At 42.0% G+C, this 12,500-nt stretch overlaps 1 protein-coding gene across 5 annotated transcripts in view; it reads right to left on the bottom strand.

Moving 5' to 3' along the window:
- Positions 1 to 12,500, bottom strand: part of LOC147017942 (paired box protein Pax-5-like) — a 201,205-nt gene that overhangs the window by 76,148 nt on the left and 112,557 nt on the right. For all 5 annotated transcript variants that reach the window (XM_085897044.1, XM_085897046.1, XM_085897045.1 and 2 more), the window contains exon 7: positions 5,544 to 5,649. In XM_085897044.1, coding sequence (XP_085753170.1) covers positions 5,544 to 5,649 — 106 coding nt within the window. The remainder of the gene's footprint in view (positions 1 to 5,543; positions 5,650 to 12,500) is intronic.

Raw genomic sequence — 12,500 nt, 5'->3', positions numbered from 1 at the left:
AAATTTCTCCAGGAGTGTCAGAGTTCAGAGTCAGAGTTCTGGGAAGTTTGAGTGGAGGATCTCTCAGAGTCAGAGTTCTGGGAGTTTGTGTGAAAGCTCAATTCCAAAGTTCTCCGAGAGATTTCAGTTCTGGAGAGTTCTGAGTGTCGGTTCAGTTCTGGAGAGCTCAGTGGAGAAGTTCATCAAAGCAGCCTTCAGAATTCGGAGTTGGTTGGCAATCGAGTGCAGAGTCCGAGGTGGGCCAAGCACTGAGCACAGAAGATGAAGTTCAATGGGTGTGGGAATGCAAGCTGCCAGGCATAGTTACCATTGCCCCAGGGACAGTAACTCTTGTGCGCCTTGTAGAACCAACTACAAACTCTCGAGTATTGTAAGGGCCAACAATGATTCTCCCCAGAACTAACTTCTCTCTCTACACATCTTACACATGCATCCATACCCTTACACCTTACAACCCACACAACTCATTGAATTGCCCTGTTGTGGAGTATCAACCGAGTCCAAAACAGTTCTTTTCAGAACATGCACCTGCATATTTTTTTTTTTTTTTTGTATACCTTGGTCGAGGCTCGTATGAAAGCTAACACACAACTCACAGCAAGGAGGCATGAGACAAGAGGGGCGGGAGTGGAAGGGACAAAACAGTGGGGAACAGACACATTAGGTGAACTGTGGAAGGGAGAGGGATGGGGATGGGACGGGGAACATGGCGAAGAGAAGATGGACATTTCAGGGACTTTCAGGAAGGAAAGTAGGAGAAATGAAGGGAGTGGGCTTGGGTGGATTATCGGGGGTAGAAAAGATCGAGGATTTGGATGGGGGAAGATAAGAGGTGGTGGTGAACAGCTGTTTTGAAAGCCTGGAGGGAAGAATGGGAAAGAATAGAGTGAGGAAGTTTATTCCAAAGGCGGGAAAAAAGAGGAATGAAAGAGTGAAGATGAGCAGTGATTCGTGATTTTGGTAGTTTTACCAGAAGGGCATATAGCATACTTCCCATCTGCATGTCTCACTCACCCGCACCATACACCTTGTTTGTTACCATGTGAGCCATCTGGCTCACGTTCGGGTGAGGCCAGGGTTGACAATGACACCATACCCCACCTACTTCGCGGATCTGTCTATAAACCTTTCTTCTCTCCTTCTCTGAAATAATTGAGGCACTGTACGTGTCGATTCGTGATAAGTTGATTGAATAAGGGGCATACATCTTAAGGGGAAGACATTTATGTGTGACACCGTTTTTGCTTTGTATGAATATATACCTACTTTTGCCTGTAAATCCATGTCCTTAACCAAATCCTATGTAAACTGTTTCCAACCTGCTCAATTGGCTTTTCTTCCGTTGGTTAGACAGAGTGTGTGAATAGTGGATGGGAGTTCTGCCCCACAGTTTTGTTATGGTCAGTTATTAGCCAACGTCCCACTAACAGTATCGCTCGGCCATTTTTGATTGACAGGAGTGGGACATTGAGAGCACAGTTCCCTATCTGAGGGGAATGAATTGCTGGGAAGGTAACATGAGAATTTGACATGAAGACCTTACCTAAATTAATCATCTCAGACAGTATCCGTGGTTGCTTTGAAACCCGTCATGCCACAGTTATCTGCGGCTCATCGGCTTCAAGTTCATTGGTCAGGAAACGGGTCCGATAACTTCCTCTCCTACTCCCTCGCGACCCGGACCGGCAGAACCCATAACAATATTCATACATAATAAGTTAAAAGGTTTGGGGTTTTCACCATGTATGGGCTCTTAAATGAGCTATTTACATTCTTTATACTTTAAATAAAGAAAATATCTCCAAAATAAAAAGAAGAAAGTAGGCCTCAACATTTCTGGCAATATGCTCCACCCATCAACAGGAGGAAGTAACTGAAACGAATGAATACAGCTTTTACAACAACTCCTCACCCACCATTGGCTGATTATTGTGGGGTGCCGATTGGCTAATTGTTGTGAGGGGCTGATTGGCTGTTGAATGCATATTACAGATTGGTCAGTACATTTTGCTCATCATAGTCTAATGCCCTCGGTGTATTGCAAGCTGCAATTATAGGTGTTGATTTGTTAACATCCTGTGGCATCCATGCTGAACTTCTCAAGGCTGGTGGAAATGCTGCACTCGTGTCGTTGCATGCAGTTTTGTGCTCTGCCTGGAACACAGGCATCATCCCAACAGGTTGGAAGAGGGGTCTTGTTGTTCCTCTCTGGAAAGGGAAGGGTGATCGCCAAGACTGCAACAACTACCGAGGGGTGACGTTGCTCTCAGTGCTGGGCAAGGTCTTTGCTCGGATAATTCTTGACAGGGTTCGCCACCATCTGCTTGAGCACCAGCGTCCAGAGCAGTCAGGCTTTACACCAAAGAGGTCAACGATTGACCGTATCCTTGCCCTTCGTGTCCTCACCGAACGCAGACGAGAGTTTTGGCAGGAGCTGCTTGCAGCCTATGTTGATCTCTGGAAAGCGTTCGATTCAGTGAATTGGGATGTCCTCTGGAGGATTGGTGGTCTTCGTGGGGTGCCACCAAAACTGATCGATCTGATGTCTGAACTCTACTCTGGTACTGAGAGTGCTGTGAAGTGTGGTGGTACCATCTCTGACTTATTTCCAGTTGTTACTGGAGTTCGTCAGGGGTGTGTACTGGCACCCACACTTTTCAGCACTTGTATTGACTGGATTTTAGGGAGGATGTCGGAGAGATCAAGCTGCGGTGCATCGTTTGGGAATGTCAAGATCTCGGACCTTGATTTTGCAGATGATGCAGTCATCTTTGCGTAGACTTTAGATATCCTTTTGGGGGCCCTCGAGGTGCTGAATGAGGAGTTGGAGCCGCTGGGATTACGGGTTTCTTGGGTCAAAACTAAGATCCAGGCTTTCGGTGACATCTTGGAAGCTGCTGTCCTGTCTGTGTCTGTTTGTGGTGAGGATGTTGAGGTCGTGGATAGATTCACTTACCTTGGCAGTGATATTCATGTCTCTGCTGGCTGTGAGTCAGAGGTCAATAGACGTCTGAGTCGGGCCTGGGGAGTCATGGATTCACTGGATCATGGGGTGTGGCGCTGCCGGTACCTGTGCGGGAGGACGAAAGTCCGAGTCTTCAGGTCCTTGGTACTTCCAGTCTTGCTCTATGGATGCGAGACTTGGACGCTGACCAAGGATCTGAGATGGAGACTTAATTCCTTTGGTACCAGGTCTCTTCGGAGAATCCTTGGCTATCGCTGGTCGGATTTTGTGTCCAACGAGCGGTTGCTGAGAGAGACTTGGATGAGATTCGTTACCTGCATAGTCCGTGAGCGTCAGTTGCGGCTGTATGGACATGTGGCTCGTTTTCCTGACGCTGATCCTGCTCACCAGATTCTCTCAGCGGGGGAGTCTCGTGAGTGGAGGAGGCCAGTGGGCCGACCACGTGCCTCGTGGTTGCAGCAGGTTGACCATCATCTCAAGGAGTTGGGGATGGGCCTGGCATCTGCCTGGGGGATGGCCAGACGGAGGCCCCTGGAGTACCGGCGGAAAGTGGACGCAGCGACGCGCTGTTCTGGCACATGCTCCCATACCTGACCTGATTTGTTAACAAGGGAGAGCCAGATATCACCAAAAGGGTTCCCGTTTTCTTGAGGGACTGTTTGATGTAAATATATTTCCATAGCTTCTCTGATTCTCCATGTGTGCCAGTGACTGATGGATGTGATAAGTTTGCTATCTGACCAGAATATATTGTGATTATTGGTCTGTGCATGATTGATTCATATACATATATGTCCGAACATGTGCATTAAAATATTCATATACATGTACATATACAGACCAGACCCCATTACTAGAGTGGGTACCAGGAAGCAAGTACCACACCAGCTATTGCTGCATGCATACTGGCCAACAGGAAATGCCTGATGCACATTAACCTGTCTGTAGTACATAAAGCAGTTCCGGAAACAGCCAGGAACAATTTAAATTAATAAAGGCTCTTCTGGTTAAACAGTTGCATAGGCTCCACACATTAGGCATTAAAACACACACACACACACACACACACACACACACACACACACACACACACACACACACACACACACACACAATCAAGAAAATGACCAAATACCAGGACCTCAAATATGAGATCAAGAGATCATGGAAACTGAAGAGCCTCAAAATTGCACCAGTGATATTTGGAGCAACAATCATAACAAAGAACCTGACTGAGATTTTGAAAAACATCCTCGGGAATATTACCACAAACGAACTACAATTGGAGGCAGTCCGTGGTTCGGTGACTATCCTGAAAAGACCCCTCGAAATAAAACTCTGAGAACAACAAAGTTGAACAGCTTGGTCCATGAACCGTGATCCCTTACCAAAGAGAAGGTGGATCCTTTGGGTCCTGGGAGGACTTTGTTCCATCTCCTCAAACCCACAAATGGAAATAACAAGCATCCACACATGTTGGGAGGGTTTGTTTAACATTTGGGTGTGCTGCCTAAATACCTCTGGTAGTATATAACATGAGTTGTAAGGGAGTCAGAAAACAACAATCGATGAGGATATCTGAATGGTCGAACTTTAAATTCCATACATGTTACAAGGACTAAATTTTGTCATATCTATACATCTCAGGAAAGAATAGAGCTTTTCTCGTAGGTTTTCCATCCATCGTGAACTTTTCCTGATTTGAGCATTTTTGGATGAAGATTGTCATTTAAAAAAAAAAAACACCAAAAACCACATCCTTTATCACAAGTGTGGAATGGAAACCATTTGAATATAAACCGAGCTGAAAACTTGACATATAATAGGTTTTAAAACATGCTGCAAATAGACTAAGGATGATAATCAGGTTTCAGAATATTATGTTCAGGAGTGGTATGGTAAATTACCTTCCTCATGCATCAATAAATTCATAAAGTCCAGGGCAGTTGCTGCACAAGGGCACGGTGCCCCAGGACTAATTCGCTGACCCGGGAACAGGTAATATCTTGTACGAAGAGCTTGCCTGGGTCCCAGGAAGGAGCTATTCAGGGCACTTGGACATCTTCTTGGACCTCAGGACACAGGTAGGATTCTATCCACAGAAACTCGCCCCCCACCGGCCCCCAGTAAAGAGTCACCTGGGAGCCCCCAAGGACAGGTTGGATCTTGTCCGTAATGGCTGAGGGCCACCTAGTACGAATGTCGGTAAATGTGATATCGATTTATTCTTAATCAGAAAGATTCTTATTTGTATTGAAGGGTTAAAAAAAACCCCACAATGTTTGTCACATGAATGAGAAAGCAATTGGGATGCAATAAAATGATGTGACAAAGTTAGTTTCCATTCACAATTGCAATTTATTTTTTGATCGTCTGAGAAATACAAATGATGATTGTGTCACAATTTTAATGTCAATCCCATATCCTATCTTGCAGGTATATGACTGTTTCCGAGAGCTACAAAAGAAATGGATTATCCATCGCTGCTACTGTGCATTAAAAGTCCACAGGATCTATGCTTATTGTGAAAAAAGGTTGTGATATAAGATAGCGGGGGCATTACTGCAGAGAGTCTTACCGGTTACGAGGGAGTATGGTTGTGGTCCTGGCATAGTGGTGGCCCCTGAAGCCACGGACAGGCTGGTCTTCACCTCATCAAGTCCGTTACTCAAAAATTCTGCCGCCTGTGGGAGGGAGAGAAGGAATGTTGTAGATCTTTAAAGAATGCTAATAAATTAAACATAAATTTAAGTCAGGATAACTTGGAGCTATCTAATTATATCGTTATGCAGACACAAGAAATATGCCAACTCAAAAATACTTGTCGACAACAATTTGATGAAGAGGTTATTTAAGAAGACCACACACTGAGTAAGCCTGGTGTTGGCAGAACGGTTAAAGTGGCTGGCTTAAGATCTTGGGGTCTTGAGTTTGAGCTCATATTTCGCCGTTGAAATAACACCAGGGGGGTCGACTCAGCCTGTCATTCTTATGAGGTCTACAAAATGAATACCAGTTTACTGGGGTAATAATCCATTTGGGTATCCTGCGTTAAAGTGGCAACCCATCCAGGATTGTACTCCTGAGCCAAATGAAACTGCCTCGGCAGCCCGATACGCCTCACGGCATGAAAGGAATGGTTGGTTGGTTGGTTGGTTGGTTGGTTACACATTGAGTCCATGACAGACATGATCTTGATCTCGTAAATTAAGGACTTTGATGAAAATTCAGAGATAACAGCAGGATGGCCTAGCCTCGAGGTATGCAGACTCGCTTCTAAGCTATCTAACCTGGGTTCAAATCTTGGTCCAGCTATAAACTGTTGTCCTGGTGTTTCACAGGCAGGGTGATTCATCAATGTGTGTGCCATCCTTTGGATGGACGTTAAACTGGGCGTCCTGTCTGCCAGCATTAGGCGGTGGACGTTAAAGATCCCATGGTGTCCTTCGCCAAGAGTAGGCATGCTATCGCCGGCACCATGAACAAATTCCAAATTCCTGCCCTAACTACTGTTGGGAAAGCAATGGCAAACCACTCAGCATAACTCTTGCCAAGAAACTGTTTTGGCAGTACTGATGCTCTATACCAGAGTATTGAAGACACAAAGCATGGTGTTGGCTTAACGGTTAAGGTGGCTGGCTTAAGATCTGCCGTTGAATTAACACCAGGTGGGGTTGACTCAGCCTCTCATCCTTCCGAAGTCGGCAAAATTAGTAGCAGTGCAGAAGGTACTGTATCAGTGGCACAGCCGCGCCCCATAAAACAATGCAACCAGAAGCAACAGGTTGCACACAATAGCTATGAGAACACACACACACACACACACACACACACACACACACACACACACACACACATTTTGGAAGCTGAAGAGCACCAAAATTGTACCAGTGATAGTTGGGGCAATGGGAATGATAAAGAGGAACTTTACAAATAACATACAAAGCATCCCTGGGAATGTCATCACAAACGAACTTCAGTTGGAGTGCTGTTCAGGGCTCAGTCATGTTTCTGAAAAGAACCCTTGGAACAAAACTCTTAGACCAACACAACTTCACAACTTAAGCAATGAATCATGATCCTTGACCAAAATGAAGGTGGATACTTCGACTCCTGGGAGGATTCCGTTCCACCTTGTGAAACTCAAATTATATAGATGTCAACCAACAACACAAAGGAAACCAAAAAACTGAAACTAAAAACAAGCTTTCTGTATGTACACGACAGAATGACGACCATACAGCTGGAACATTAACTACACAAAAAATGACAAAACTAGCAAGATGGTGGTGTTTACCAAATGATACAGACTGATTTTTACCTTAAAATCACACCGAGATCATGTCAAGGAGAGTTCAAAACTTCCAATGGCAAAATAGAAAGTTGCTACAGAGCCAATAAGACAACAGAAGGGAGTGCAGGACAGCAGGGTGCCAAAGGAGATGTGCACACAAGGTCGACCCCTGAGAGTATAATAATATAGATATATATTTGTTTTCAAAATTGAGGCTCTTGGAAAAGTTTTCACACAGAACAACACATAATAGAATAGAACAGCTAGAAGACAGTGCAAAGTGGGGAAGCACACAAAAAGCAGGACAGAGGGACACAACAGCTTAAAACTTGGAGGGCGAATGAGTAAAGGGAAGAATGAGAAAGTAAGGGGAAGAGGAGGAAAGGGGATGAAGAAAAAGGGGGTGAATAATCTGGATACAAGCTCAAACAAGGCAAGAGGAGAGAGAAAAGGAAAATTGGGATAAAACAGAAATGAACAAGCCGATAGGCGACATGGGTGGTCACTATATAATTGCATACTAGTCATCCAGTTTTTGATGGATCGGGCTGAAATTGTTTGACAAAGAGTTTGATCATAGTGCGCATAAAAGCGCAGAAGGCGATTTTTGATTTTCGAAAAAAAATAAAATATAAATATTTTTCGGATTTTTTTCAAAGATTTCAAAGTCCCGTTGCTAGGCAATGGTGGCGTCCATAGCAACGGTGCTGAAAAGCACACGACTAGACCCTGGTATGAACCTACCAGTCAAGTTTCATCAAAATCGGTTGACTCCTCTGGCCTCCAAAGCTGTCCATTACATACAAACAGACAGACATACAGACAGACGGAAAACCTGAGAATAACGGTAGTCTAGCGACCACCTAAAAAAAAAAAACGAAAAAGAGGGTGAGGGGGGCACAATAACCGAGAAAGGAAGAGGTGTGCTGGAGAAGAGCTAATGAGGGTAGAAAATATCATGGTGGTGGATGGGGGTGGGGTGGTTGATGTGAGGTGGTGATGAACAGTCATTTTGAAGCCGTGTAGGGAAAAACAGGATTGAACAGACGGAGGAATTTGGTTGCACAGATGAGAGAAAAGATGAACAAATGAGTGCAGTTGAGCAATGAGCCTGGATGTTTGGAGTTTCACCAGGAGTGGGTTACTATCAGACAGCGTGTGCTCCACGAAAATCGGGGAAGGGACAGAGCAAGGAAATGGCAGAGGGGAGCACTCTGCCATTCCCATGGTGGGAACAAAAGAGGTGTGCACTCAGGAGACACCTGGGGTGGGGGATTTATAAAGAGCACAGAAACGGCAGAGAGTGCAAGACCAGAAAGGAGATGGTATTGACCTGTCTGTGATGTGAGAGTAACAGGCCCAGAGACTTCGCTTCATTGCAGGAGATTCCAATGACTGGGAGCCTTGGACTCCATGTCATAAAGACATAAGGCGCAAGGCAGGAGCGCCAACCCAAAAGGGAGAGTTACTCTGCTCTCCCCTATATATGGGATTTTCACGAGTTTATTGTCAGATTTTGATGTCATGCAGAACTTTATGGAAATATAACATTTTTATGATGGTCTCTTAGGCAACATAGAAATATATATGTATATGTACGTGTATATATATATATATATATATATATATATATATATATATATATATATATATATATATATATATATATATATATATATATATATATATATATTGGATGTACAAATTGCAGAAATTTTGATTCTACTTCCCTTTGTTTTGACTATATGTTCTCCATTGTACTTTATACTATTTTATCCAAGCATAATGTTTTCTTCTCTTCCTCTCTTCTGTTACCTTACCCTCCTTTTTCTCTCATCTATCTTCTTCCATTATTTATTGTTCGCTTATCTGGAATTGGAATTCCAGACAAGGTATTGTCATCGTGCACTATCCATCCATCCGACCGTCCATCTCTGATTTAAACTTCCCCGGCCAAACTTCTGGGACAATCTGGTTGAAATTTGACAGCAGCGTTCTGCTCCTGATTTGTAACAGGGATTGTAAAGCTTGTTCTGGTCACGTGACATTAAGTAGGTCAAAATTGCGGACTGAGCAAATTCCTTCAACAATCTTCTCCAGACCTACCCACCAGTCAGAATGCAACCAGATTTTGGTTGTAACATTAGGTCAAGGTACCTTAAGGATGTTAAATTGATGTTATTTGGCCAAGTTATTTGATGTTAAATTGGCCAAGGATGTTAAATTATGGAGGTCACGCCGATCACATGACTGGAAGTGTGTTAAAATGGTCGACTTATTCAATTTTGGGGAAAATCGTGTAAATGCCTTTAAAAATCTTCTTCTCCAGAACCACCAGTCAAAATGCAACCAAATTTGTGTTGCAACATTAGGACAAGGTACTGATGTTAAATTGTGGAGGACATACCAATCCATTCATCCATCCATTGAGACCACACTCTATGCAGTTGCTGCTGCCAAAGCAGTCTCCTGGGCTGTTGGGCACAATCCTGGACGGGTCACCACTCTGACACAGGATACCAGCAAGCTGGTACTCATTTTGCCAACCTTAGAAGAATGACAGGCTGAGTCAACCCCACCTGGTATTAATTCAACAGAAAACAAGGTTTGAACGCAGGACCCAAGGATCCCAAGCCCACGAAACTTACCATTAAGCCAACTCCAGGCATATACACATATTGACACGTAATTATACATACTAGCAGAGTACCTGCCCAACAGGCGATCTTGTTCCAAGCATGCAACACGTTCTTCCGAAGCATACTTTTATTTGGGCAGTGTATAGGCAACTGACAGCTCTCCATCTTGGAATATGTGACCGGAAGTGTGTCAAAATGGCAGTCGTGCAAATTCTTTCATAAATCTTCTTCTCCAAACCCACAAGTCAGAATGCTACCAAATTTTGGTAACAACATTAGTAGAGGGAAGGGGTGGTAAATTCCAAAGGTCATGCCAATCACCTGACCGGAAGTGTGTCAAAATGGCTGGCTTTGTCAATTTTTGGGAAAAATCGTGTAAATTCCTTCAAAAATCTTCTTCTCCAGACGCAGCAGTCAGAATGCCACCAAATGTGGGTAATAGCATGAGACCAGGGCCCAGACAAGCTACAGGTCCTGTGATCCTATTTTTTTTCTTTCATCTAGCTTTCCTTCTCCTTTACCAATCATCCAGCATATGTAGTATGGAATTGGTCCTGCAATTGAATGATCCAGCCAGGTTTTGTGAAATTCCTTATGACCTACACTTTTATTTAGGCCTATTTTTAAATCCACTTTTAAAATTGATTAGTTGGAAAACCTACATCTGCTATAATTTTAAAAACATTGAGAGCTATGTTGCTTATTTAAATTTTGGTATTACTTTGTTTTACAAGGTGGAGAAAAGGGGGTTAGGAAGCACATGCTGCAAATTTCGACAGCAGTGTTTCCATTATTCTCCCTCTGCAACAAAGCATATTCATTGGATGAAATCCAAAGCATAATGAATATTGAAAGCCAAATGCATATTAACAGTGCTGAAAATATCGATTAAAAAAGAAACGAATTCGATTTTTCTTTGAGCTGAGGAATTATTTGAGCTGTCTGATTATCTAGGTTTAATACCAGGCCAAACCAGGCCAGACTATAAGCTGTCATCCGAAGGTACACCATCCCAAAGATGGCCATTCAGCTAGGGACCTGTCGACTCGGATTCGTTGGTGGACGTTAAAGGTGTAGTAACATTACCAAGGTGCAGTTAAGCTGCATAAGCAACTTAACTTCGCCTTGGGAATGTTGCAATCAAGAGCGAGGTGCTGTACATGAGAACGAATCTTCCACTTTGTTTCGCATTTATTGCTTTCACAACTATAGAATTCATAGAACAAGATACCCCATGGAATGTTCAGGTATATGTTCTCCATATAAATAATATCATGATTTCAAAGATCGTTGAAAACATTTTTTTCCAGAAGTTTAGCACTACCAAAGCAGTCTCATACATCACCCTTATACACCACCCTATTTACCATCTCCAAATACTCCAAACCGAATGGGTTTTGGAAGTGACAAGAAGGCGATTTGTGTTATATAATGATATTTATATTTTGCCTTTTTCATATTTAATTTTTTACAATCAAATACTTTTGAAAATTTATTAAATGTATGACTACAAATGATGATTTCTCTCTCTTTGTTTGAATGTGTTCGAATCATGGTATTTCTTTTGCTTTTTTTTTTTAAAAAAAGGTGTAAAATTAAATTTAAATGAAATAAAGATGGTTAAAGTCATATAACTAATTGATTCCAGAATTTACTGTAGTTTTACCTTCTTTGGCAAAGTGTCTATTACGTCACCCGATGTAACATGTCACATTAGTTATTCGTGTCCATTATGCTATCCTTAAAAAACAGTAAGTTTCCTGTTTGGAGTGATTTTTCAATTTTGTTTGACTGCCAGACAGGCAGAGTAGAAACATCATCTCATTCCTCTCTGTACATGTGTGATTGGGACAAATTCAGAGCCAAAGTACTGTGAAATGGCAGGTTTGTTTTCCGATTCATGTTCTGATTTGTGTTCAAAATATAACATTCAATTTCAACAAAGTTGTTCCTCGATCATAAATGGACTTTTAACCAATTGCTTAACCCCAGTTTTTGCTTTGCACGGACAGGGTAATTAGTTGATGAGTACAAAACACTTTTTGCCTGTCCATGTAATTGGCTAGGCTCAAACACAATCCCATCTGAACCCGTTTATGTATTTACTCATGTATGGGTTCAGATGAGAAACTCAAGATTCAGGGAACCCCTATATACACCTTACATGTGTTTACAGTACAAATCAGTGTACCTTTACATACATTACAAAGAAATCAATACATTTTCTACCAATTACTTTGTAACCTACGTAATTTACACCAACGTATACAAATGTTTTTATCCTGCACGTGACTTGTGTACAAACTCTCCCATGAGCCTTATATCACCATAAAAAACCATGAACATCAGCACATCATATATATATATATATATATATATATATATATATATATATATATATATATATATATATATATATATTATATATGTATATATATATATATATATATATATGTGTGTAAATATATATATATATATATATATATATATATACATATATATATATATATATATATATATATATATATATATATATAATTTCTGAAGGTCCTGACTTAGATTTCATGTTTTCTTAAATCAAAGGTGATGTGTCTGCATTTAG

This window comes from Eptatretus burgeri, chromosome 10, assembly GCF_056783735.1.
Source record: "Eptatretus burgeri isolate ZD-2024b chromosome 10, Ebu_testis_v1, whole genome shotgun sequence".
NCBI lineage: Eukaryota > Metazoa > Chordata > Myxini > Myxiniformes > Myxinidae > Eptatretus > Eptatretus burgeri.
Note: the sequence above shows the minus strand (reverse complement) of the source record. Positions and strands in the feature narration are given on the sequence as shown.